This window comes from Cebus imitator, unplaced genomic scaffold, assembly GCF_001604975.1.
Source record: "Cebus imitator isolate Cc_AM_T3 unplaced genomic scaffold, Cebus_imitator-1.0 Scaffold441, whole genome shotgun sequence".
NCBI classification, from domain to species: domain Eukaryota; kingdom Metazoa; phylum Chordata; class Mammalia; order Primates; family Cebidae; genus Cebus; species Cebus imitator.
This window is the reverse complement of record NW_016107756.1, coordinates 939,918-967,571: the sequence shown is the minus strand read 5'-3', so window position 1 is coordinate 967,571 and position 27,654 is coordinate 939,918. Positions and strand designations below refer to the sequence as shown.

Sequence of the window (27,654 nt, the reverse complement as noted above, 5' to 3'; positions counted from 1 at the left end):
AAAAAAAAAAAAAAAAGAGTAAAAGAAAAAGTGGAAGTGCATAAAGGAATGAGGAGTGCTGGGAATGCAGGGTGTGGGGAGGTTGCAGTGTTGCAGTAGACCGGCCACGTACCCACTGCATGCCATTAGGTTGCCTGTTTCTTAAAAAGCAGAAGCAAGCGCCGATGAGGACGTGGCAAGGTTAGGGCCTTGTGCACCCCTCTTGGGAAGGCAAAGCAGCACAGCCACTGTGGAGAGCCACGTGGCGGTTCCTCGAGAAATTACACAGTCACCACTGGGCCCAGCGATCCCGTTCCTCGGACGACGCGCAAGAGAGCTACAAGCAAGGACTGAAGTAGATGTTTGCACCCCTGTGTTCACCGCCACGTTGTTCACAGGAGGCCAGACACATAAGCTACCTGAGTGTGTATCGTCAGATGGACGAAGAAACACAATGCGGTGTATGCATGATATGATTCCTGCCCTTCAGCCTCACAGAGAAAGGGAGCCCTAAGGCTTGCCACATCATAGGTGAACCTTGAGGATACAGAGGCGCAGAAGGACAAAGACCACAGGCTTCTGTTTATGGGAGGGCCTGGGACAGTCTTGTTCACAGTGACAGAAAGCCGAGTGGCAGCTCCAGGTCCGGCAGGGGAGGCAGGTGGGGGGAACGTGGAGCCGGCAGAGCTGCTGTGTGGGACGAAAATGTCCAGAAGATGGACAGTGGTGTTGGTTGCACAACCAGGTGAATTGACTCAATTTCACTGCACTGTATATCTAAAATGGCTAGAATGATAAATTTTATGTTTTGTACATTTTACCAGTTTAAAAAAGTAGGCTGGCCAAGGCGGCTTCTTTGAAAAGGTTCATTTTGGCAGACTTGAAGGAGCTGTGGCGGGGGCCAGTGGCTGTCCATCTGGAGGAAGAGTGTCCAGGGAAGGCAGGGGAGACTCTCTCATGCCCAGGGTGTTCACAGTGAAGCCAGGGGGCCGGTGGGGCTCCCCACTTATCAAATCCCTGGGCTCTGGTTCCCTGAAGGCAGGGGACAGGTGGTCCTGGAGGCTCCCTGTTGTGGAGAGTAGGGAGGTGGGTTGATGTGAGTGGTTCTCTGTGAAACACCCTGGCCCGCCAGAAATGCAGCTCACAGCTCCTAGCATGTTGGCTCTGTGGACCCCTGGGGACCCTCACTTTCTTAGCCGTAGCAGGTGAGCTCTGAGTGGGCAGAGGTGGGAGCCCTGCTGTCCACAGCCAGCCTGGACTGGAGGGCAGGACACCAGTCCACTCCGTGGTCAGCTGCTGTGACACTGTCCAGACACGGCAGCCTCCCAGCCCACTCCCTTCTCCCTGCTGGGCCTCCTGCTTCCTGCTTTTCCCCAGTGCGATGCCCTCCTGTGCCTGCCTCTGGAAGCGGGTGAAAAGCTAAGGAGAAAGCATCTGAATTTGGTCTTCCTCTTGCATTCATTTGAATAAAAATTTGGATGAGCCAGTTTTCCTGCCCGTTTTTCAGATGCCAAGTGACATTGGCTGGCACTGTGGTGCCCCTCCCCCGGCCAGCTGTCTCGCAGATGGAGACTGGGGAAGAGAGGGGAGCACCCTCCCTCAGGAAGTATTTAATAAGCTCCTAGGTGGTGCCCAGCCTGGAAAAACACACCCATCCCCTCTCCCCAAGAAATAATTTAAGATGCGTGTTCTACTGAGGTGCCAGAAAATTCTTCTGATGAAAAACAGAAACAGAAGAGAACTGGCCCTTGCTGAGATCCTCCTCTGGGCGTGGTGTGAGGCATGGGGAGGTGGGCAGTAACGTTCCCATTTTCCAGCTAAATGGAAGCCCCAGGCCCTTAAGTGACACGTCCAGGACACAGAGCCAGGATTCAACCCTGGGCTGTCGAATAGACTTCCTACCAGATCAACCCCTCCCCTGCCCTCCAACCCCTTCTGTTCCAAGCTGAGGCGGCAGGTTAGAGAAGGGCAGGTGGGCAGAGGTGGCCTTTCATCCCTGTCTTCACCTCAGTTGCCAATGTGGTGACTCCCGACCGTTATATCTGAGGGGTTCCTGAGTCCCTGCTTCTTATCTCCTTGCCCTGGCTCTGCAAATTGCTACTTCCCAGACTGGGTTCATGCTCCCACAAAAAGCCCAGTCCACAGTCTGGCCCCAGCTATTTTCTAACAGTCTGCATCTCTGAACTTGGGTTTGGGTCCCAGGACCTGGTTGTTCCCTAACCCCTGAAACTTTGGGTCCCGGAACCTGGCTCTCCCCTAATGCCTGGAACTTTGCCACCCCACATGACTTGAGGGTCAATGTCACAGCCATAGGCTGGCTCCTGATGTGCCGTGTTCCCAAATTAAAGCAGAGAAGTCCCGTCAGCAGGAGTCTCAGCTGGTTCATCACGTTGCACCTGACACCTCGTAAGTTCTTTCTAAGTACCGTCTCCATGACACTGGACCCAGAAACCCACCCCTAGGTGTGCTTCATAGACTGTGCTCCCTGGGAAACATGCCACAGAGGCTTATATGAGTGTTCTTGTAATAGCAAAATAGCTCTGGAAATAACCCGTTATACCTGTCCCTTCACAGTAAAAAGGATAGACACATTTTGGCTGTGAAGTAACAGGCAACAGTGAAAAAAATAACTGCAGCTAAGCTCACCAAAGGATGCATCAAAAACAGCGAGGCCGGCTGCGGTGGCTCACACTTGGAGCCCAGCACTTTGGGAGGCCGAGGTGGGATGATTTCTTGAGTCCAGAATTTTGAAACCAGTCTGAGTAACATGGCAAAACCCCATATCTATAAAAAATTTTAAAAAAATTAGCCTGATGTAGTGGCGCCTGCATGGTGGCCCCAGTTTCTTGGCTGGGGGAGGAGGCTTGTGTGAACCTGGGAGGCGGAGGCTGCAGTGAGCTGAGACTGTGCCACTGTGCTTCAGCCTGGGCAACAGTGTGAGACACTGCTTCAAAAAACAACAAAAACAGGCTTAAAATCTTAATATAATGATTAGCTCTCTGAAACTTAACTAATAGCCTACTGTTGATTGGAAGACTTGCCAATAAAAAAACATTCAGTTAACACATATTTTGTATATTATATGCATTATGTACTATATACTCTCGTGCCCTCTCTCTCTCTCTCTTTCTCTCTCTCTCTCTCTCTCTATATATATATATAGAGAGAGAGGGTTTCACTATTGTTGCCCAGGTTGGAGTGCAAATGGCGCGATCTCAGCTCACTGCAACCTCCGCCTCCTGGGTTCAAGTGATTTTCCTGCCTCAGCCTCCCAAGTAGCTGGGACTACTGGCATGTACCACCAGGCCCAGCTAATTTTGTAATTTTAATAGAGACAGGGTTTCTCCATGTTGGTCAGGCTGGTCTTGAACTCCCAACATCAGGTGATCCACCTGCCTCAGCCTCCCAAAGTGCTGAGGTTACAGGCATGAGCCACCGCACCCAGCCTATATACTATATTCCTACAACAGAATAAGCTAGAGGAAGGAAAATGTTATTAAGAAAATCCTAAGGAAGAGAGAATGTATTTACTCATTAAGTGGAAGCGGGTCATCATGAAGGTCTCCATCCTTGTCATCTTCGCATTGAATAGGCTGAGCAGGAGGAAGAGGAAGAGGAGGGGTTGGTTTTGTTGTCTGAGGGATGACAGAGGGAGAGGAAATCTGGCTAGGAGTGAGCCTGTGCAGTTCAGGCCCATGTGGTTCACGAGTCAACTGAATTTATTTAGAAATGCATACATATGCAGTTTTATTAAACTAAAAAAGCAAGAGATTGCTTACTACCTCAGATGGTGGTTACCTCTGAGAAGGGAGGGTGGGTTTACAGGGGCTTCTCGGATCTGGTACCATTTTGTTTCTGATGAGCTCACAGGTACTTAATCGAATATGATTCTTCAAAAAGTCTGCATGAAATACATTTTCATAGATTTGCCAGCTTTCACAGGCATGCACTCAAAAGACGAGAGGAGAGCATGAAAATCAGGCAAAGAATAAGCAGCTTGAATCAGTGATACAGAGAGAGACCTGTGAGATCTGCCAGAATGCAGGGAAAAAACCGAAGAGCTAAACGTGGTCAGGGAGATGGTGAGGACTGGAAGGCAGAGAGGCAACGGAGCTTCAGAATTAGAGGTTTTCCCTGAGAGGGAATGGGACCCATCAGAAATGAAACACTAATCAGATACGTAATTGAAAAAAGTGCCCCCACCCAGTGCTGCATCAGCCTGGAGCCCTGCTGATGAGGGGTCAGCCCTGAAAGGGCTTCGCTTTGGCTTGGGAGCATGTTTCTGAGACTGTGTTTAAACACAGGCATATTTGTTGTCCTGGGAATTGAATCAAAATCATGAAGCTCCTCTGAAAAGACCTGGCTCAGTCTAATTGGCCTGTCCAATTTTCTGCTTCCAGCCCCAATTCATTTTCTGCGTGCAGCCACTCCATCTGGGAACAGAGCATGGCTTCGCAGCCAAACACTGCTGTAGCAGGCCTGCCCTGTCTCAGACGGTGTCACAGCAGGCTAAATTCCAGGGCTCGAAAGGATTGCATGCTGCAGGCCAGTGAAAGTGAGGGTTGTGTGCCAAGCGTCGATAACACATCATTAAGAACAGCAGGTGAAAGTGTCGTTAGCCTCCTTGGATTTGCTGAACTCGCAATAGCATCTGGACAAAGGGAGAGGATGGTGCGCAGGGCCAGAGAGAAGGCAGGGGCCCCTGTTCTCAGCAGCTTGCAGGGACCTTTCCTTATCACAGGTAACGTGAGAGACAATGCCAGGGCCACGGGCGGCCATGGGGCACAGACCCTGAGGCTGGGCTGCTAAGCCAAGCGAGGCCAGAAGTGAAGCCAGGCGGCCTGTCGCAGGGGGTCTCCCAGATCCAGGGCATGCAGCCCTGTAGCCATTGGGAGCCCACACTGGGCGATGCCTCCCTCTGCAGCTGGCAAGCACTCCTCACTGGTAATTGTGTAGAAGCCTTGCAGGAGGGAGCCCCTCGCCAGGGGTTAATGGAAGCCAAAGTGTTTCCTCTAGTTCTGAAGTAATCTAGCTGAGGTGTTTAAATTATCTGTGAAGAAAACAGATAGCATCCTCAGAATACTGTTTCTCACTGCAGTTTTTCTTTTCTACTGTGCTGACAATTGCCTGCCACCCAGACTGACCTAGTTGCTCAAAAACCTACTTGAAATGAAGAAGAAACTCACCCAGGCTCTGGAGAAAGCTGTGCTCTCCTGGGCTAAGTGGGGAGCTTTGCTGCCCATGGGGATTTGGAAGAAAGGGCAGGTGTGTGCTCTGTCTTTACTGGGATGTGATTTCCAGCCTGTCTCCTGGTGAGGGTGGGGCCAAATGGGTATAGGGGAGCCCACTGGCCACCTGCAGCATGGGGAGGCAGTGGACTTTCTAGGCAGGATGAATCTGTGCTCCTACAGGGGTTGAGGGGAGCCAGGGGTGATGGGGGCTTTCTCCCTGGCTCACCAACATGCTCGCAGGTGCACGCACACGCACACAGATGTGCACACACACACACACGCATGCTCGCTCGCAGATGCACACACACACACAGATGCACATGCACACATACATGCTTGCAGATGCACACACATGCTCGCAGATGCATGCACACATGCACATGCACACACGCTCGCAGATGCACACACACATTTGCAGATGCACGTACACACACTTGCAGATGCACACACATGCTCAGATGTGCACACATACATGCATACACACATGCTCACAGGTGCACACACATGCACATGCACACATGCTTGCAGATGCATGTACACACACTTGCAGGTGCACACACACATGCTCACAGGTGCATGCACACACATGCACATGCACACACTCGCAGGTGCACATGCATGTGCGTACACACATGCTCACAGGTGCACACACACGCACAGGCACACACAAATGCTTGCAGAAGCACACACACACAAAGATGCACATCCACACACGCAGGTGCACGCACACATGCACATGCATACATACGCTCACAGATGCACACACACATATGCACACACATGCTCGCAGGTGCACACACATGCACATGCACACAAATCCTCGCAGAAGCACACACTTGCAGGTGCACATACACATGCACACACACACATGCTCGCAGATACGCAGGTGCACACACACATGCACACACGCTCACAGATGCACACACACGCTCAGGTGCATGCACAGATGTACACGCACACACACGCTCACAGATGTACATACATGCTTGCAGGTGCATGCACACGCACGCTTGCAGGTGCACACACACATGCTTGCAGGTGCATGCACACACATCGCAAATGATATCTTTTAAAATTGCAAATACATGGATACTCCTGGGATGGGTCTCATTTAGCTTGGAGCTAACACCTCAATTAGGAGTGAGTTAGCACTTTAGAAGGGATTGGACTGGATGCCACCCCACGGGTGGGGAGGGGACAGGAGGATGAAGCTGCCCACAGCTCTGCCCAGGTGCCCTGGCACAGCTCAGACCTTCCTGTGGGCTTAGATCGCCTGCTTGCACTTTGCCACCACACTGAACACCTGCAGTGAGCAGAGGCTCACCCTGAGGGGTGGAAGTCAGTGGAACCCTCCAGAACAGAAGAGCCATGAAGGCAGGGCATGAACTCTCATGGGGGAGAGAAGACAGCCACCGTCACCGTTGCACAGCACTGAATGTGTTTCCTCACTGTGGATCAGTGCCATGGCCACCGTCTGCACAATACTGGATGCATTTCCTCGCTGTGGATCAGTGCCACGGCCACCGTCTGCACAGCACTAGATGTGTTTCCTCGCTGTGGATCAGTGTCACGGCCACCGTCTGCACAGCACTGGATGTGTTTCCTCGCTGTGGATCTGTGCCACGGCCACCGTCTGCACGAACACTGGATATGTTTCCTTGCTGTGGATCAGTGTCACGGCCACCGTCGGCACAGCACTGGATGTGTTTCCTTGCTGTGGATCAGTGCCACGGCCACCGTCTGCACCAACACTGGATGTGTTTCCTTAGCTCACTCTTAGCACTGGGTACACGAGATGCTGAATAAATGTGATTTGGATGAATTAATACCCACTGACTCTCTCTTCAGATGTTTGTGTCACTTTCCAGAGGAGGGGGAAGGAAATAATAAAGAAAGCCTTACCCTAGACTTAATTCCTCCTGAAACGGAAAGGACAACACCAAGGAGAAATTATAAACAGAGCACGAGAGAGGGAAGAGAGAAGGAAGAGGGAAGGAGGGAATAAAAGAAAAAACAGCATATCAGGTATTTCAGGACGACAACCCTTTTTCCTCGTTTTAACTCTGCCGGTTGTCTTAGGTGGACATGTGTATGCATGTGTCTCACTTTTGAATGTTCACAGCCGTGCTTATCTAATCACTTACATTACAATAGAAAAAGTGTCTCTTGGCCAGGCATCTGTAATCACCTTGGTTAGGGTCCAAGGCTCTTGGAGAGTCCGGTTTGTCACATGTGGCCAAAATCATGGCTTTGAAACCTGATCAGAGGTTACCGCCTGGCCATCTTGGAAAGCAGCATTGCATCCATGAATGGCACGATATTCCGGCCCTTGTTCCCTCTCGAACCAGCTCCGCCTGCCCCTCTGCAGTGAAACTCTGCTTCCCTTTGAAAAACCGTTAAGGTGTCTACCACCAAAAATCTGACTCCAGGTGGTTAGGTGGGCGCAGTGACTTGCCAAAAGGAACTTGGCCTTCTTCAGGGACAGAAATGTCAGTGTCTTCCCGACTCATGCTGACGTCTCAAAGTAACCATAACTTTCCAAAGTCTCTTCCTAGCCTGTTCCATGGCAGAAAGTTTCACTTACTGTGTTCCTTTCCTGAGCTCCCAGCTTTTCTCCCATAAGCCACATCCAGATTCAGCATCCCAGCCACAGACTGTGCCAGCTCTCCGCCCGTCAACCTGCCATGCAGACCGAGGATTTAATAATATCAACATCCAATTACCAATCTGTTGCATTTTAATTTCAATCAGAGTAACACATGCATATGGTTTTTAAAAATCAAATTGTTCAGAGGAGCTAGCATTGGGAACAGCGGTCATCCGGGGGGGCTCCGTGCCAGCGCGTCACCTGCTGCGGCTTGTTCCTCCCGTGCTGGCTCCTGCCATGCCTTTCTTGATTTACCAGCTTGGGAGACTCTCTGCTGACTCCCGGACTTGCAGGGTGAGGAGCTGGCGAGTTTGGACAACTCTGCTTCCCCTCTCTCCCCTGGTGTTGGATCATCTTGTTATGACTTTTAGCTCCTGATTAAGTTTGTGGCTTTGTATAATGTTCTCCTCTTTCTTCTTCCATCAGCTTTGGTACCCTTGACTGCCTCTGTGTGAGCCGTGGGTATGGAGGCCTCCCCTTCGCTCCCCTTCGCCTACGTTCCTCCTTGTCTAGTTGGAATCTGTACTTGTAGATTGCCAGAATTTACATTTAGATTCTGTTCTTTAGCTCTAATTAATTCTTCCATTCTTTGTGATTTGTGCCCAGGTCTTACTTCATGCAGGTGACAGAGGGATGACACAAAGAGACTAATGCCACTGAGAATTTCTTGCTCACAGTTCCTGAGAGGAGGGGACCACCATGTCAGGCAGGGCCACCTGGGGAGGCACGGGAGCCAGTCAGGGCAGAGGAGAGGGGAGGCATGTCCACGGTCTTTACTGGGGCGTCTGCAGGGAAGCAAGGTGGGGCCAGGTACACATCTTCAGGCTGGCCGGTTGGAATAAACCTGCAGGCTTTGTGCCGTGGGGGCTGTCCCTAGCTGTCTGGCCCCTGGCTCTGCACTGATTGAGGGCAGGGGAAATGCTAGCTTGGTGTGTGGTAGTTAGAGAAAGACATGGCTCGGGGTATGTACTTAGGGTTTGTTTCATGGTTTGTCACATGAATTTTGCATGCCCACAAAAGCTGGGTCACGGGAAGATGTAAACAACTTTGGCCATGAGTTTGGCCCTGTGATTAATGGATACTAAACAAATGAAGAATCTAAGAAAACACAGAAAACGTGGTTTCTAGGCTATTTCTAGGAGCTGAAAATCGGTAAATAGCATTTACTATAACAAAAGTATACCTGATTTTGAAAGAAGGTTAAGAGGACAGGCTGGCCTGCCTGGGTTCAGATTTTTCCTTTGTTCATGTTACTTGTTCTCTCTGCCTTATCTGTAAAATAGAAATGATAACAGTTCCTATCTCATAGAACTTTTGTGATAAATAAGTTATTAGACATAACATTCTCAGAATGGTGCCTGGTACACACAAAGTGCTCAATAACTGTCAGCGCGTTACTTTCTTCTTTTCATAGAGATGGGGCCTCATTGTCTTGACCACGCTGGTCTTGAATTTCTGGCCTCAAGTGATCCTCCCACCTTGGCCTCCCAAAGTGTTGGGATTATGACCCTGAGCCACCACTGCACCTGGCTGGGATTTACGTTGTAAAAATTATTTTGTAAACAGCAAACATCTCAGGCTCAAATGCACGTGAGGATCACATTTTATAATGACCTTGACCCGAGACCACCCAAGGAGAATGATCCTGCTGTTCTGAGCACATTTTCCTTCTTTTCTCTGAATTTCTTCAGCCTGTCACATTTTAATCTACCTAGTCTCTGGACCTTGATGTTCTGGTGTCACTTTTTCCCTGGAGTTTTTATTGACTGTGTTTCTTATTGCCAACAGAGTCATGAAACTGTGCACCCTCTTTTATGCAGCTCTTTTATTTTGCCATCTGTCACGTGCAGCCATCTCTTCCCTGCGAGATCCCCTTTTATGGCTCCAGCCCAGAGTAGCTCCGGAATGCTGCCTTCCTAGAACTTCCCTTCGGCTCACCTTTTGAGTTGGAGACACTGTTTCCAGGATCCTGTGTTTTTCCGGAACCTCTCCTTAAGTACTTCTTAGAAAGGGTGGGTGCAAGGGAAACTCAGCGTCCTTGTGAGTTTAAAAGGGTCTGTACTCTGGCCTCCCATTGGGTTGGTAGTTTGGCTGACAGGATTCTAGACCCCACATCTTGGCAGCCACTGTTACCAGTGATGAGGCGAATGCCATTCTGGTTTCCTTATAGGTGATCTATTTTTTCCATGTTAGTCAACTCGAGCTACTGTAACAACGTACGGTAGATGGGGTAGTGTAAACAACGGGAATTTGTTTGTGGCGACTGGGAGGTCCAAGGTCGTGACTGGCTGGTCCGAATCCCTGGTGAGGGCGCTCTTCCTGGCTTGCAGCTGGCTGTTCCTGCTGTGCCCTCACAGGGTCGAGAGAGAGAAGAAGCAAGTTCTCTTGGTGTCTGTCTCTTCATAAGGGCCCCACCCTCGTGACCTCATCTAACCCTAATTCCCTTCCCAAGGCCCATCGCCCTCACCAGCACACGAAGGGTCAGAGCTTTAACATGTAGATCTGGGAAACACAGTTCAATTCCCAGCACCCTCCAAGAGCCTGCACTTCTCCTAAGTAACCTGAGTTACCTGCACCTTGCAGTTGGGATGTGTATTCAGTGGCCTGTTTGTCGGGTGTCTGCCATGTGCTGGCACCTGCTGGGCGCTCTGCCTGGCTCCTGCTATCATGGGGCTTTCTATCCAGCAGGAAACAGACACAAAAACAGGTGCTCATAACCCAGGGCGTGTGCGCAGTGGGGACATGCACGATGCTGTCTGTGGAAGCTTCTGGATAAAAGTGGTTTCCCAAAGGCTGGATAGGAGCTAGTCCAGGGACGGGAGAGGAACAACATCTTCGAAGGGAGAGCTTAGTGTGGTCAGGGAGCAAGAGCTGCTGTGGCTGGTGATGGGGCAGAGGAGGCGGGAGGTGAGGCTGAGAGGAAGACCGGGTCCTGGGGTGCTGTTGGCCTCTGTGGAGTTTAACTTGCCTGTCAGGGTTCCTGGGAGGCCAGCATTGTGAGTGTGTGTCAGGTAATGGGTAGGGAGGGTCCTGCCTCTCCTCGGCTGGAGAGGGTTGGCCCTTGAAGAGCCCTTTAAAGTATCCGCAGTGTAAATGAGAAGACCACCCTGTCACAGGCTGTTTCTCGCCGTTCTTCAAGACTGGTTCAGTCTGGAGCTTGTTAGGCAGACAGAACGCAGTCTCCTTGAAGGCGCAGTCTCACCTCTGTCCCTGGAGACAGGCCTTTGCTTCGCCTTCTTTGTTTGTTCATGCGGCCAGTCAGTAGCACAGCAGGCTCCTTGCAGGGTCCCGGAATCCAGAGATGGCTCAGGCACAGCCCTGACGTGGAAGAGCTCACAGCCCTACTCAGGAAGGTACATGAGTCTGAGCTCACAGCTCCTGCTCAGGAAGGTGGGAGTCTGAGCTCCAGCCCAGGTGTGGCATGCTGTGTGAGCGGGGCCACATGACATCCGGGAACACGGCGGAGGGGCCCCATTCGCACGAAGGGGCATGCACTGAAGGATCCAGGGGAGGCGTGGCTGCCTGTTCGAGGTGCTGATGAAAGGCACTCCAGGGAAAGAACAGCGGTGCACAGGCCACAGACTGTCACCTGCTCTGACCTTTGGGGCTGGGGCAGACAGGTGGGATGCCTGGGCCAGTGAAGAGGCTTGCTTGAGCTCATGCCAGGTGCACTCTCGGGGTGGCATGGGAGAGGGTGTAACATGAGGAAGGGGTGGAGCAATGGACAGAGAATGGTCTTCAGGCTCCCCCTGCACCGCCCTCTCCAGTGGCAGATCTCTGAGACTTCCATTCTTTCCAGCACCAGCCTGACAATTACCACCTTCTCCAGCCACAGCCACTTAGGAAATGCCAGTGATTAGCAATTGTTATCATGGTAATTAAAATTTCCTGGGAACAGCTTGGCGAATATCCATCAGTATCTGCAGTCAGATTGGCCGTGAGCTGAAACTGTAATGCAAACCTCGAAGCGGAGCACAAGGCAGGTTTGCTGCACCAGGAACGTTTGCTGCTGCCGGACACCCAGGCAACTGCCATGGCGGCTGTGGGCCTTTTCTCATCAAATGGGATTTTCAAGGCTGGCTGCTTTGCTGGCCTTATCACAGCAAACCACACGTGGGAAGCCGAGTAGGGTTTTGCAGAATTGCTCAGCTTCTCCAGAAAGTAGATGATTTTCAATCTGTGGGATGGTCTGGGGTGAGGTGGGGTTAATTCCCACCAGGGCTTTGCCTGCCACAGTTTCCAGGGAGGGGCAGATGTGGATGCCAGGTGGCGGGTGATGGGCCCAGATGCACCGAGCAGAAGGCACGTGATGGAGACTACTGTTGTGTTTTGCAGCATGGGGGCAGGCAGTGAGGAGAGGGGTCTGTGGTATGCATGCATTGGCATGGCGGTGGGGATTGCAGCTCAGAGCTCAGCCCAGCTGCGGTCCTTTGCACCTCACCTCCCCAGACCTGCTCTCCCATGTGAAAGGCATTTTCCAAAATACCAACAGTGTGTTTTATGCATGTCTGGTGGGTGCACCTCCCATACCAGGTGACACACCTGTGTGCTCTGGTTCCCCCAGTGCTGGGACTAAGGACTTGCTGCTGCTCTCGAGGGTCCAGATCACTGGCCATGCTGGGCAGTCAGGGTGAGCCCTCAGACCCTCCACCTGGACCGCAGTGACAGCAGGAGGGAATCAGAGCAGAGGCCCCATCACTGTGGACTCACAGCGAGTGACTGATCCGCCGGGTGCTCGTGGCCCAGCCCATGGATCCCGGGGAGCAACATGGCCTGGCAGGCCGGTGGGGCCATTGCCCCTGCTGAGTGTAAATGTTGGGGTGAACTGTATGAGGTTGATGGGTTTTTTATATAGTTCAAAAATGGTTGACTTAGCTGGGCACGGTGGCATGTTCCTGTGGTCCTAGCTGCTCAGGAGGCTGAGGGAGGAGGACTGCTTGAGCCCAGGCTGCAGTGAGCCATGATTGTGCCACTGTACTCTGGGCAGCAGAGTAAGACCCTGTCTCAAAAATAAAAGATTGACCAGTCGCAAATGGCTGAGTACCAATGGCAATTCACCCTGATGCTTTGGATCCTGTGCTCTTTGTCTGTCTTCCAAAAGAGCTCCACTGAGCATTGATTTTTGAGTGGGGTGGGGATGGGAGATGGCTTGTTGCAGCAGAGGCAAGGCTGAGGCCTGGGCTGGGGCTGTGGTCTGCCAGGGGAGGCAGGGCGGCTAGGGAGGACAGGCTGGGAGCACCCGGGCAGTTGGGGAGGCTCACTGGGCTTTCCTCTCCACCAGCACACCCGGCCAGGCCCTTCCTCTCTGTCCGTCTTTCCATCTGAAATAGGAGGTCCATTTGATTAATTACAGGAACTTGGGTGACACCCCCAGGCCTCTTCCCCAGGAAGGCAGCAGACTGTAGGTTGAGGCGCGTTGCAGCAAACGACCCACAGCTGCCAACACAGTCATTCAGCCAGCGTTTACTGAACACCTACGAAGTGTCAGGCGTGTGCTGGGAGCATAAGACACCGTGGTGAGCAAGACAGCTGCGACACGTCCTCCTGCTTGGTGGATTCTGTGGGGGGACAGTGAAAACAGAAGGACCAGCCAAAGGCTGGAAGCACCCCGAGTATCTGCCAACTGATGGCAAAGTGGGACCTGTCCATACAGTGGGACATTTCTCAGCCTCCGAGAGGAAGGACATTCTGACACGCGCTGCCGTATGCATGAACCCTGGAGAAGTGATGCCGGCTGAAACACGGCAGCCGTGAGAGGGCAGATACCATGTGACTCCCCTTCTAGGATGTACATAGAGTAGTCATATTCCCAGGGACAGACAGTGGGCTGGGGGCGGGGGGCAGGGGAACGGAGAGCTTTTGCTTAGTGGTTATAGAGTTTCAGTTTTGCAAGATGAGGAGTTCTGGAGATTGGTTGCGCTTAGGGCGATACATTTTATGTTATGAATATTTTAACACAATGAAAAAATGTTTTGATTTTTTTAAAAAAGGGACCATGCGTACCTGTGGTCCAGTGCTGCAAAGGAGAAGCCAGGAAGAAGGCTGTGAGATGCGGCTCACCTGCACGGACGAGGCGCTCGGCCCTGCAGTGTGCGGGAATGCAGCCATGTGGGGCTTCTTAGTCTCTTCCCTGATGCCTCACAGCAGAGAAGGCTCGGCTACATTGCTGAGTCACCCTGAGCATCAGCCTGTCCACTCCCATTAAATAGGGCCTCGGCTGGCTGGGCGTGAGGTGGGGGAGATCTCTTAACCCTAAAGGCGTGACCCAGGGATGGCAAGGAGCTCCATTGTTCTGCACACCTTGTGCTGGTGGCCTCATGCCCTGACAGATGCCTCTCCCCAAGCCCATGATGGTTCCATGGGATCCACCCTGATCAGTATCCACAGAGTAGACCCTGGATTCCACCAGGGAGCTAAGAAGACCAGGTCCCCACCCCGAAAACACTTAATGTAGCATCCTGGGAGCATGCTTTTCCTCCTGGAGGGCGGCCTGACTCTAGATGTCATCATCAGAACATACACAGTTCTTGACCTGCAATTTTACCCTGTGGAATATAGGCTGAGTATCTTTCATCGGAAAACCCAGAAGCTGAAATGCTCCAAAATCCGAAACTTTTTAAGTGTGTGATGCTTCAAGAAATGGTCATTGGAACATATCAGATTTTGGATTTTCAGATTTAGGATGCCAAACTTGCATTAAGTATAATGCAAATATGATAAAATTTGAAAAAGCTCAAAATCTGAAACACTTCTCTCCCCAGCATTTTGGAAAAGAGCACTCAACCCGTGTTTCTTAAGACAGTGACTGAAACTGGTCAGATGTGGAGGGTACAGGGTGGCGGCTGCAGCGCTGCTTGTGAGGACAGAGGTTGGAGACAGTTCAGACGTCCGTAATAAATGCAAACTGTGGAGCAATTAAACAGTGATGATGGAGACAGTTATGAATACGGAGTGACCGCTGTGACACGTGGTTGGGTGTGTGTCAGAGGAACAGGCTGCATCTACGTTAGCCAAGTTTTGAAAAAAAAAACAGAAAACAAATAGTGCGTGTGCCTGGGGAAGGGTGAAAGCAAGTCCACGCCACCATGCTCAGCAGGGCTGGCTCTGTGCGGTAACGTTTAGGTGACCCAGTTTCATTTTACTCTTTTGTTATGGTGCTAATTTTGTATGCTAGGTAGGTATTTTTCAGGAAAAAAACAGGGGGGAGGCCAGGCGTGGTGGCTCATGTTTGTAATCCCAGCATTTTGAGAGGCTGAAGTGGGCAGACTGCTTGTGCCCAGGAATTTGAGACCAGCCTGAGCAACAGGGTGAAACCCCATCTCTACAAAAATTAGAAAAATACAAAAATACAGTGCACACCATCTATAGACCCAGCTACTCAGGAGGCTGAGGTGGGAGGATCACGTGAGCCTGGGGAGGTGAAGGCTGCAGTTAGCCAATTGCGCCACTGCACTCCAGCCTGGGTGACAGAGCAAGACCCTGTCTCAAAAAAAAAAAAAAGCAAAAAGAGAAAGCTTCCGTGGCGGGTTGGGGAGACAGTGTGGTGTGCGTTTCGAAGCCTGCGCAGGCCCCGCCGTTCGCAGATGACTCTTCAGGGCTTGGCCCCAGGCCCAGTCCACGGCAGAGGACAGGGAGGTGGTGTGCTCAGAGCCTTTGCTCGTCAGTGGGAGGCGCAGCCAGCCTCACCCCATGGCCCCCGTGGCCTTGCCGTGGCCTCTTGGACTTGGGCACCTGCTCTAATGAGCCTCGCAGCAGCTCTCTAGAGAGAGGGTGGCCGTGGTGGCTGCTGTTTGTTTGCTTCTTCCTCCTGCCTGTAGGGTGCTGAGAGCACACCCTGACATCTGACCCACTCAGGATTTATTCACCACTCAACCGCTTTATTAGTGAGCAGCCACCTCACAACTGTAAACTGCTGGGTGGGACTCCGGCCTTCCCAGTGGAGTAGAGGCCAACAGAATATGTGCTGGCTTTGGGCAAATTGCTGAACTTGTTGGAGCCTCAGTTTCCCCACCTGAAAAGCAGAGATAATCACCAAGCTTCCTCAAACATCTCTGGGGATGGGGGAGGAGACTGGTTACTTTTGCGCTGCGGATTTTTAGACTACGTGCCTGCATTACCCATTCACGTAAATACATGTGGTAGGAAGGCTCCGAGGGGATCAGAAAGGGTTTTCCAAAATGGTGCCATGACGCCTCCATCCCACCAGACAGGTTCCAGGCCCTCCACTCAGGGTGGCTGGCAGGGGCAGGGAGGGATCCACGTCGGGACCCTGTCTGGACTTGGCGGTCCTGCTCCGGGGGCTCTGCAGTTTGAGGAGGTGCCTCGAGCCTACTTGGAGAGGCAGATACACATCAGTCCACGAGTGGACAGTAAGTGCTAGCTGGATAAGTGCTGAGTCTACACAGACCCATCCTAAGGTCGAGTTTCTCTAGGAGAGCCAGCCGGGCAGATTTCGAATCGAGAGCACCATGTGTTCTTTTGCCTGTCGGATAACCCTGTGCACTTTAGCATAGTAAAGGCTCTGACAAGGCCTGTAGTGATGGAGCTTGGTTTAACCTGATGCTTTTCAAGTGTATATGATTAGAAACCTTTTTTTTTTTGACCTGGCTCTTGTTAATATCCCACAGTATTTATGTGGTGCAGGGGAAGTTTGGGGAGTGGGAAGCAATGTCTCAGAATCGGCAGATTCCGGTTTTCTGATTTTAAATTCTTCAAGTAGGGAATTGGTCCACTGGTGGTAAAGTTGTTTGTGTTCCAGGTGGGAGGAAGAGGGTGGCAGGAGTACCCGTGGGCCTCTCCTCTGTGGAGAGGTTGCTCTGTGCCTGGCGCTGGGCCCTGGGGCTTCAGCTTCATTCAGGTCCGCCCTGTGAGATGAGCGCAGATCCTGTGTTTGCCCACCCACAAAGAAACTGAGGGCCAGGGAGCTCCATGTATCCAAGTCACACAGGTGCTGGGTGCCAGACCCAGGGTTCAAATTCAGGACATCTGCTCAGAACCTTGGCCTGCACTGCTCTGAAAAGGGTGAAGTCAGTTGAGGTTTCTTGCAAAATGTTCCTTTACAAAATCCCACCACTCCCGACTAAATGCCCTGAATTTATTTCCTTCATCAGAAAAGAGATTATACAGCATGTGGTGTTTTCTGAAGGAGGCATTAAAAATTTAGGGACCTTAACTCAGCTGCTGCTCTGAATTCTAATTGGCAGCTCTCCTGCGAAGTGGGTCCTTTCTGTTCCTGCTGGAGAGACTGTCTCATAAGAAGCTCTCAGAGAAGAGCACGCACCTGCTGTGATGCGGCCCAGCCCAGCTCTCCCTCCAGCCTCTGTGGCTCTGCCCTGGAGCCTCGAGGGGGAGGAGCAGGGGCAGGAAGGAGGCAGGCAGATGGCATCTTGTGAACACCTTCTGGGTGCCATTTGCTCTGATGAGCACTTTTCAACTTTCTTAGCAGCTGTCACATTTAATCAATGTAGTCAATGAAGAAACTCAGTCTCAGAGAGGTTAAGTAACTCACTGAAAGCCACACAGCCAGTATGTGGCAGCTGCCATTGATTCAACCTTGCTTCCAGGGACAATAGGAGTAGGGAGCCTGGGTGTCCAAGCTGGGGGTGACAGAGAACAGAAGGGCCTGTCAGAGCCCAAGGGGCTGTGCATCCCAGACCCAGAGCGCCTCCCACCCTGTGAATTCAGGGTCAGCATCCCCAGCTTCCTGGGGCCCTGCCAGCCTTCAGGGGGTGTCTGTCTTGCCAGCTTTAGGGTGACTCCTCTCTTCCCCAGGTCAGCGATAAAGGGATGCTTTGCATCTGCATGGGCCCTGGCAGGCACCCTCGGACCCACCTGGCTCTCAGAGGCCCTGTGGGACTACATGGAGTCAGGGGGAGCTCCTGGGAGGCTCAGGGCCTGAGGAAGACAGAGCCCAGGCAGGAAATAGGTGGAAAGCCGGTGACTGTGCCCTGCGGGCAGCCAGAACAAGTCTGGAGCTTTGTGGCCACTTCTGAGCCCCTCTCCTGAGGGGTAGTGACAAATACTGGCGAGAGGGGGTGGCTCGATGAGAGGGAGCTTGGAACAGCTGAGGGACCAGGGGTGTTGTCCTTGAGAAGCTGGGGGTCTGGGCATGGCACTGAGGAGAGCTGAGGCAGGAGGACTGCTTGAGCCCAGAAGGTCGAGGCTGCAGTGGGTGATGATTGCACCACTGCACTCCAGCCTGGGCAACAGAGCAAGGCCTCAACTCTAAAACAAGGGAGAGAAAGAGTTTGGAAAGTTCATGGAACTTAGCTCCAAGTTGTCCTGAGTCCTGGGAAGGTAAGTGACTGCCCAGCCCATCAGCCAGTGAGGGCAGAGCCAGAGTTCCCACCCCCACACTGCTACTGGCTCTCCGCGTGCCTCCCGTCCTCTGGGCAAGGAGCAGGAGGGGAGGCCCCTCTGCATCCTGTGCTCCAGGCAGCTCTCTCCTCCATCCAGGTCTGGAAGAGGTCGGGGGCCTGGTTCTACAAAGGGCTCCCCAAGTATATCTTGCCCTTGAAGACCCCTGGCCGAGCTGATGATCCCCACCTCCGGCCTTTGCCTGTGGAGCTGGCCGAGCGAGAGACCAGAAGCTCCGAGAGCAGCCGCGTCTACACCTGGGCCCGAGGAAGAGGTAAGTCCCCTCTGCCGCTCTCCCAGGTAGCCTCTGAAGTCGGGGTTGTCAGCCATCCTGGCAGTTTGCAGGCATGAGGCCAGTCCCCCCATACCCTCCATCCTCGAGGCTCATTCTGGTAATGCGCCCCTCCCTGTGCCCTCAGCTCCATGCCTGCTCTTGAGCAGGGGGGGACTTCCAGTAAGGGATGGTTGACTCTGTGCAGGAGAGTGGCGGGAGGGTCCCTGGGGGTAGTTTCACATGCAAGTACTGATTGGGGGGCGAGGAGGCCGTGAGCAGCACTGCGTCTTCACAGAAACATGGTGTGTATTAAATCTGCATCTTTCCTGGGCTGGCCCGCACTGTCTCTTCCTGGCACTGTGTCTTGGTCAGGGGGGACTCCTGGCTTCCCTGGTCCTGATGAGTAAGGGGGCTTTGGGCCCAGTGCCTGGGTGTTCTGGTGGCCACACTAAGGTGTGTGTGTCCCAGGCGGCCGCCCCACTGGGAAATGGTGGCAGAACCTGGTTGTGGACCGCTCTCCGCAGCTTTCATGAGGCTTTGATGTTCGTGGTTTTATTTCAAAGTTCCTGGTCTCACAGCAGGCTCAGAAGGTGGACAGGGCAGTTATTTAATGACTGCATTTGACAGATGGGTGAACCCGCAGCTCAGAGGACAGGAGGGGCTCCCTCGGCAGGAGCGTGGCCGAGCTGGGATCCAGGGGCAGGCTGTTACCCGAGTACTTCATCCTCTGCACCTGGCTTCTTCATAGCATCCTCTCCTCGCTGGCCCTGCTGTGTGCTGTGTACACGTCTGTGCCTGTGGTTCACCCCCTGACAGTGCTGCCACGGACAGACGTGGAATGCGATGCAGTGGAGAGCAGGCAGGCAGAGAGTCCCTGAGGGACGAGGGCGTGCAGGCCTGGCTGGGACACTGGCCTGAGGAGCACCACGGCTACCCAGCCTGGAAGGGATGGCCACAGATGGGCTGGAGAAGTGGCAGTCCTTTGCCCGGTCCCTCTGCCACCCTCGGAGCTCAGGCTTTCTCCTGCTGACCCTATAGAGATTCGTCCATGTTCCTCGGAATGTGGGAGCAGAAGCTCGTGGACACTTGTGGGTTTGAAATGCTGCTTGGAGCCGGCTGAGCAGGAGAAGCGGAAGGCCCGTGCAGGCAGCTGTGGCCTAAGCCCCACTTCAACAGCTGATACTGTCTGGTATTCTCCAAGTCAGAGTACACACACACACACACACACACACACACACACACAGCCTCATGCACTCACATGTGCACGCATACATACACACTTGCTCACATGCACACACACATGCATTCACACTCACATGTACACATTCACACTTGCATGTACATGTGCACACAATAGCTCACATGCTCATCTTCACACACTCACACTCGTGCACACACACTTGCCCCCCCACACACACACACACTCCCATGCACATGCACACACCCTGGGGAAGAACGGAGCTGCCGTCACCTCCTCAGCCATGCAGACTTAACCATTTAATTACTTAAAAGATGGCCTTTTAATTACCTGGGTGAGGAGGGCAGTGGCCCCACACTCTTGCAGCGGACATTGTTTATTAACTGCATGGAGCCCAGCCCAGACAATGCGGAGGCTGCCTTGTGTGAACTTGTTCTCCCTCCAAGGTTCTGACTGCAAACCACCCCACCAGGTGCCTCTGTGCCAGGCAGCATGCCAGGCACATCACAGCCCCATGGTCATCCAGGTGACCCAGCTTGTGTGATGTGTATCAGCCCACGGGCAGCAGGGCTGTCAGGGCTGGTGGCCAGGCTGCTAATGGTGACTCAGGAGGCATCTGCAGCCACTCTGAGAGGGGATGCGCCAGGGTGTGTGGGTGCAGCAGGTGTGGGCCAGACTAAACTTGGGGAATCCCACTATCATGAGCGGAAGGGGTGTGGCCTGGGAGGCGGAGGGAAGCAGAGAGGTTCTGTCCCCAAGAAGTCAAAGTGCCAAGTTTGCAGGGTGACTGTGGAGGACCACACATAGGTTAGGGTTCCTGGCCTGCTTCTGGCCTGTTCCTGGGTGGCTGTGTTGTGCTCTCTGATCGGTGTGTGCCAAAGCCAAGGTGTGGGCTTTCTGACTGTGTATGGCCCCTTGGCCATCCCAGACCTGATTATGTACTCCTGGGGGTACATGGGGTGGCTGCCAGGTTCCTGTGGGAGGCCAGACGACCCTGGCCAGCTGGAACTGTCCTTACAGCAGAGGTCCTGAGCCTGGGGGCAGGGGCAGAGGCTTTCCCAGGGACCAGAGGTCCTGAGCCTGGGGTGGAGACAGACGCCTTGCAGAGAACCAGAGGTCCTGAGCCTGCGGGTGGGGGCAGAGGCCTTGCAGAGAACCAGAGGTCCTGAACCTGGGGGTGGGGGCAGAGGCCTTGCAGGGGACCAGAGGTCCTGAGCCTGGGGGTGGGGGCAGAGGCCTTTCATGGCACCAGAGGTCCTAAGCCTGGGAGGCGGGGGCAGAGGCCTTCCCAGGGACCAGCCCCTGCCAGCCCTTCTGTGGCTTTGTAGGAACCCACAGGGCCTCATGACAAAGTCCATGGCCGCCTTTAGGGAGGGCTCGGCCTTGCCTGCCTCTAGGAAGCCCTCTAAGCTGCCTCAGTGCCCGTTACTGCTCAGGCCGGTCTCACAGCTGTCAGGCTTCTGCGGAAGACGACCCTTAGTGGGCAGTCCTGGGAGGCGGGCACAGGGATGTCCCTGGGCCTGTCCCATCCACTGCTGACCAGGGACCCAGAGGATGTTTTTCTAGCTCTGAGACTGGCATCCCCGCCCCCACCCCCAGCCCCACCATCCGGGGCACCCCGGTCCCAGGCAGCTAGCTGAGCTCAGGGCTGTAGCTGTGCTCCACGTCAGAGCCTGTCTGACAGGCACAGCCCTCAGCACCAGACTCAGCCCGAGCTATGCACAAGTGGAAACAGAGTGACCAGCACTGAGGCGTGGTCCCCCTGGCACACAGGAAGCTCCAGACGGGCAGGGCCACGTCTGTTCTGAACAGGCTGATTCCTCAGCACGTGGCAGAGGACAGGCACGGGATAGACGCTTATTCATTATTACGTGAATGAATGAACCGTCCACCCACTCCTTAATACCTGAAAGGCCTATGGAGAGGTTTTCATTAAGACTGGCAGGCTCCTCTGGACTGGGGATCTGCCGGACAGCCCCAGGAGATACTCAGAGGCTGTGAAAGCCACCTGCTCTCACCAGATGCTCTTCCTCCTGGGCCCCTGCCTCCGACATCCCCCTCCCGCCCCAGTCTCTCTCACTGGCTTGGAGCCAAACACAGCACAAGCTCACTCATTCCCGCAGCCTCTCTCTAAGCCTCTTTGCCACCTCCATTCCTTTCTCTCTCTCTCTTGCTTTCTCTCTCCACCTCCCTCCCTCCTTCCTGCAGGCACATCCCTTAGGCTCATGCACCTGCAGCTCCCAGCTTCTTCTCCCCTGTCCCAGCCCACCCCATTTTCTTTCTCATGCCCCATTGGAAGAGGAAGGGTAATCAATAGATACTACAAGTCATGAACTTTTCAATCCACAGAACAATCAAGTGAAAGGGGTTGATGTTTCTGAGTAGGTTCCTTCCTCCTTTAATTTGTTTTTATTAATATTTTCTTTCTTTTTTTCTTTCTTTTTTAAAGACAGTCTTGCTCTGCCACCCAGGCTGGAGTACAGTGGTGTGATCTTAGCTCACTGCAACCTCCGCCTGTTGGGTTCAAGCAATTCTTGTGTCTTAGCCTCCTGAGCAGCTGGGATTACAGAGGTGCACCATCACGCCTGGCTAAGTTTTGTAATATTAGTAGAGACGGGGTTTTACCATGTTGGCCAGGCTGGTCTCAAACCCCTTGGCCTCAAACAATTCACCTGCCTTGGCCTCCCAAAGTGCTTGAATTACAGGCATGAGCCACCATCCTTGGCCAACAAGATGATTTTAACACATTCATAAGGACACAAACGTTCACAGGAGCATTATAGCCAAAAAGCGGCATCATATATCTGTCCACTGATGAATGGATAAAAAAATAAGGCATAATCACACAATGGAGCATTATGCAGCCATGAAAAGGGATGAAGTACTGAGAATGGATGAGCCTTGGAAACATTGTGCCAAGTGAAAGAAGCCAGAGACAAAGGCCACATGCCACACGATCTTATTCATACGAGACAGCGAGAACACACAGAGGCAGAAAACGGCTTGGTGGTCGCCAGGGGCTGGGGAGGGTGAGGGATGTGGGGCTGATGGCTGATGGGCACAGGGTTTCCCCTAGAGCTGATGAAAATGCTCTGAAATCAGACTGTGGTGGTTGCACACATTTATGGCTATACTAAAAACCACTGAATTGTGTACTTTCTAAGGGTAAATTTTATGGTGTACAAATTATATTTCAGTTTTTAAAATTCTGAAGGTAGAGAATAGCTTAGTAACAACAACAACAACAAACACTTTTTAAGAATAGCAAGGGTAGGCTGGGTACAGCAGCTCACACCTGTAATCCCAGCACTTTCGGAGGCCAAGGCATGAGGCTTGAGCCAAGAGTTCAAGACTAGCCTGGGCAACATAGCGAGACACTGTCTCTACAAATAAATTTATAAAACTTAGCCAGGTATGGGGACACATACCTGCAGTCCCAGCTACTCAGGAGGCTGAGGCGGGAGGATCACTTGAGCCCAAAAGCTTGAAGCAACAGTGAGCCGTGACCGCACCACGGCACTCCAGCCTGAGTGATGGAGTGAAACCCCTATCTCTCAAAAAACAAAACAAAGCAGAATAGCAAGGGTAGTGGAAATAACTGTCCAACCAATATTTTTTTTAACAGAATTTTGCTCTTGTCACCCAGGCTGGAGTGCAATGGCACAATCTCGGCCCACTGCAACCTCTGCCTCCCGTGTTCAAGCGATTCTCCTGCCTCAGCCTCCGGAGTAGCTGGGATTACAGGGATGCACCACCACATCTGGCTAATTTTTTTATTTTAATTTTTAGTAGAGACAGAGTTTCTTCATGTTGGTCAGGCTGGTCTCAAATTCCTGACCTCAAGTCATCTGCCCCCCTTGGCTTCCCAAAGTGCTGGGATTACAGGTGTGAGCCACTGCGCCCCAGCCCTATCCAACCAAATTTTAAACCCTACTATAAAATTACTGTAATCAGTAAGAACAATATAGTATTGGCATCAGGATAAATAGAATATTTGTTTATAGAATGAATAAACAGACAAGTGGAATAGACAGGAACAGAGAAAGAACAGCCCTAAGAATGTATGGAAGCCAAATGTAAGTAGCTTTTCAACTCTGTGAGAAATAACAGATCTATCTCATAACTGGAGCTGGTGTAATTAGATTTCTTTCTCCTTCTGTGTGTATCCAGGAACACATTGCAGAGAGACAAGATGTAAACGTTAAAAATAACACAATGCCAGTATCAGGGAAGAGATGAGCCATGTCCATGCCTGTCTCCAAAGGACAGCCAGTGACGGCACTGCCCCTCAGGACAGGTGCTCTGGCCACCGAGGTTTCTACTCTCCCCCTCCCTGGGCGCTGGGTGTCGATGTTGGCCAAGGATCTGCCTGCAGACCCCTCAGTGAGCCCAGCCACCCATTCCTTCTTTCCTCAGGAGCCGGTGGGGAATGGCAGGTGCCTGGCCCCAGGTCTGACCTGGCTGCCTCTAAGCGACCTCTCTCCCCTCCACCTGATCCCTGCAGGCAGTGTGCAGTGTGTGCTCTGCCCTACTCTTCCTGGCATATCATCGCTCCAGGTTTACGACAGCAGTGAAGGCAGTTTTTTCATGCAGTCTGGTCTCTTAGCTCCCCTGTGGTACCTGAGGTATAAATGGAGGCACCAGTGCTGTGGGGTCTGGGGTTGGAACCCGTTTAGAGCTGGGCTCACCCCCTCTGAGGCTTCCTTCCTTCGAGCTGGATCCCACCCTACACAGAGATTTGCTGGGTGGGAGTTGGGAGTAACCATATCAACCTGGCATGTCTGAGTAGTAAAATAATCCGTCTTTCTCTCGTAAAATATGAAGCGTAGAGGAAGGAACGACAGCGATGTCAGGACAGATGTCTTTGCAATTCTTGCTCTTTCCCTCATGTTCACATGGCGGGTGCTGCAGTTCCAGCTGCCACTATAAAGAGGGGAAGGCAAAAGGGTGGCTGGAAGAGCAATCCTGGCTGGAGTCGTTACGTGTGGAAGCGATTCTCAGATGGGACGCTGTTCTTCTCCATCTCCAATGCCGAGGGCAGTTAATGGGACGTGCCTTCATATTCTCTTCAGCCTCCAGAGCTGTGACCCGGAGGCACCACTGCCTAGGTCTGCCCTGTAGTTTTTTTCTTTCTTTTTTTTTTTTTAAAAGACAGGGTTTCACTCTGTCATTCAGGCTGGCGTCCAGTGGCTCAGACTCAGCTAACTGCACGCTCGACTTCCCAGGCTCAAGCAGTCCTCCCACCTCCGCCTCCCAAGTAGCTGGGCATGTACTACCACGCCTGCTAATGAGATGGGGTTCTTCCCCGTTGCCCATGCTGATCTTGAATTCTTGGGCTCAAGTGATCTGCCCGGCTCAGCCTCTCAAATTTCTGGTATCGCAGGCGTGAGCCCCCACCTGCCTGCTCTGTCGTTTCTGGCCGCCTTTCTCAGCTGTGGCTGAGCCTGGCAGCAGGGGCCTGACGCCAGCGTCCAGCGCTCAGAGGCCTTTCTGGACACGTGTCTTCTCAGGTGGGAGCCAGGACCTCTGGGTTCATGAAGTTTCACCCCGTGGACCTCTCTCTGCCTGGGATCCTGGGTGTCATGAAAGCTGTGTCACTGGGCTGTGGCCTGAGCAGATTTGGGGAGGCCTTTTCATGTTGCCCAGCACCATCAAAAGCCCCACTCACGGGGTGTAAAAACCCATTCCGTGCCCTTAGAGAGGAACCAAAAAGCTCCCAGCGGGGATACAGGCAGCTCCGGCTGCGAGGCAAATTCCTTTTCCCTTCTCTGCGGAGGCCTGGGTCACAGCCTGACCTGGGTCACAGCCTGACTCTGCAGGGATCCTGCCACCTCCCATCCTCTGCCCTTCACCGGAGGGGACAGGCCTCCCACATGGCTTTGAACAGTGTGACACACTGGTTCCCTTGTTCTAGAAAAGTATTCCAAGGTTTCGGATTTGTTCCAGTAGGGGATTTTTAAGAAAAATGGGAGTTTCATTATCACTTTACTGTTTCACTCGATGTTAGACAGTTTTATTTTTGTTTTTTGTTTTTTTGAGACAGAGTCTTGCTCTGTTGCCCAGGCTGGAGTGCAGTGGCGTGATCTCAGCTCACTGCAACCTCTGTCTCCAGGGTTCAAGCAATTCTCCTGCCCCAGCCTCCCAAGTAGCTGGGATTACAGGCATGTGCCACCATGTCTGGCTAATTTTTTGTATTTTTACTAGAGATGGGGTTTTACCCTCTTGGCCAGGCTGGTTTTGAACTCCTGACCTCGAAATCTGCCTGCCTGGGCCTCCCAAAGTGCGGGGATTACAGGCGTGAGCCACCGCAGCCGGCCCTGTTAGACAGTTTTTTAAAAACCCTAAACCGTGGTCCTGTCTGTGGTTGGGTGAAAGCAAGCTTGGGGGTTCTATGTGGCTTGAGCAGTCTGGTTCAGCTCAGGCCCCAAACGTTTACTGGGGCTGCCCTTCCCCAGTGAGGCCCCAGTTGACCTGCTGCTGCTGCCCCATGCCCCCTACCCATCATCTTTCTGGAAAGGCTGAGTCCCTCCGAGCTGTCCTGGCCCCAGCCCCAGCGGTCTGTGGCTTACGGCCAGCTGATGCTCAGAGCAGCCTCTGGGGCCACTGCAGGTGGTGGAGTCCTTCACGCTGGGTCAGTTCAGGAGGTCTGCCTAGGGTCCTGTCGGTGGCTGGGTTGTGCTGTAGAGGACCTGGGACCCAGCTTCCACACCCCAGTGCACACCCGCCCATGGCAGAAGCCATGCAGGGTCGGGCTCTCACTCAGCTCCCCGTGCTCGCTGGCTTTGGTTGTGAGGATCAGGGACCTCCGAGGTAGGGGTTACTGCCAAGCTGCTGAGGAAGGTTCTCCCAGAAGCAGGGCGGGAGACAAAGACTGGCGAGGCTGCCAGAAGATGCACGGGGTGGCTGAGCTGCTTCTGCTTGTGCTGGCTCTGTGCTCCCGATGTCTGCTCTGCAGCTCGCCTTCCTTCCAAGCCACCCACCTACCCCACCTCCACCTCGCTCTCGGGACCCCATGTCCATACTTGGGAGGAAAAGTCATTGGCCCAGTTATTTCTGTTCAGTGTCTGATAATCAAGCATAATGGATGGCACGGCTAGTTAGGGCCGCTTTTTCCCAAGCAGAGCTGAGGCGGGGCAGGGGGACGTGTGGGTTTCTTGATCCATAGCTGTCCATCTGCAGAACTGACTGCTTTGCATCTGACAGAGGAGTGAGCTCCCTGTCAGCGGGAGCATTCAAGCCCAGAGGCAGGACACTAGCGAGGGAAACCTGTGGGTCAGACACTGTGGGCTGGTGCCATGTGTCCAGGGTGAGGCCCCAGGTTGGGAGTGGGGCTGGTGCCTGGCAGGGCCTTTTGGGTCCGAGATCAGGGAGGCCGCATGGCCTACGAGAGCTTTGAACCCAGGAGGTCTCGTGAGTGTGGACCCGCCGCCGGCTGAGCTAAGAAGCTGTCCCGTGCAGCCATTTCTCCATCAGACACATAGGCCGTTTCCCGACTTCTGCGCGCGGCGTGCTATTTATACCACTCAATCCGTTCAGTCTAATGAGGCGCAGTTGTGGATTGTAAAATGTTTTATTTTCAGATAGGATTGCTCACTGCCCGAGCCTGCTGCTGCTGTTTCACTTCCTCCTTTCTCTGCCCCTGAGAGATTTGCATTTTGGAAGCTCAGCTACCCTCTCCTCACCCCCAGCCACTCTCCACCCCAGTATTTTCCTGGCAGACTCTGGATTTGCCAATTCTGTCACATAGGCCAGCCACGGTACCTGAATTCCCCACAGCCTTCAGCCAGGAGTGTGTGTTGTACCAGGTGGGGCCGGGGGCTGGAGCTGCCCAAGGAAGCAGAGTGGAGTAGGGAGGCCTCCGTGGGGGGGCGGGGTAGAGTGGAGTAGGGAGGCCTCCATGTGGGGTGGGAGGGAGGCCTCCATGTTGGGGGGAGGCAGAGTTGAGTAGGGAGGCCTCCATGTGGGGGGG

At 53.1% G+C, this 27,654-nt stretch overlaps 1 protein-coding gene across 9 annotated transcripts in view; it reads left to right on the top strand.

The window, feature by feature from the left end:
* Positions 1-27,654, top strand: part of RPH3AL (rabphilin 3A like (without C2 domains)) — a 177,391-nt gene that overhangs the window by 108,447 nt on the left and 41,290 nt on the right. For all 9 annotated transcript variants that reach the window (XM_017510584.2, XM_037732119.1, XM_037732117.1 and 6 more), the window contains one exon: positions 18,313-18,487. In XM_017510584.2, coding sequence (XP_017366073.1) covers positions 18,313-18,487 — 175 coding nt within the window. The remainder of the gene's footprint in view (positions 1-18,312; positions 18,488-27,654) is intronic.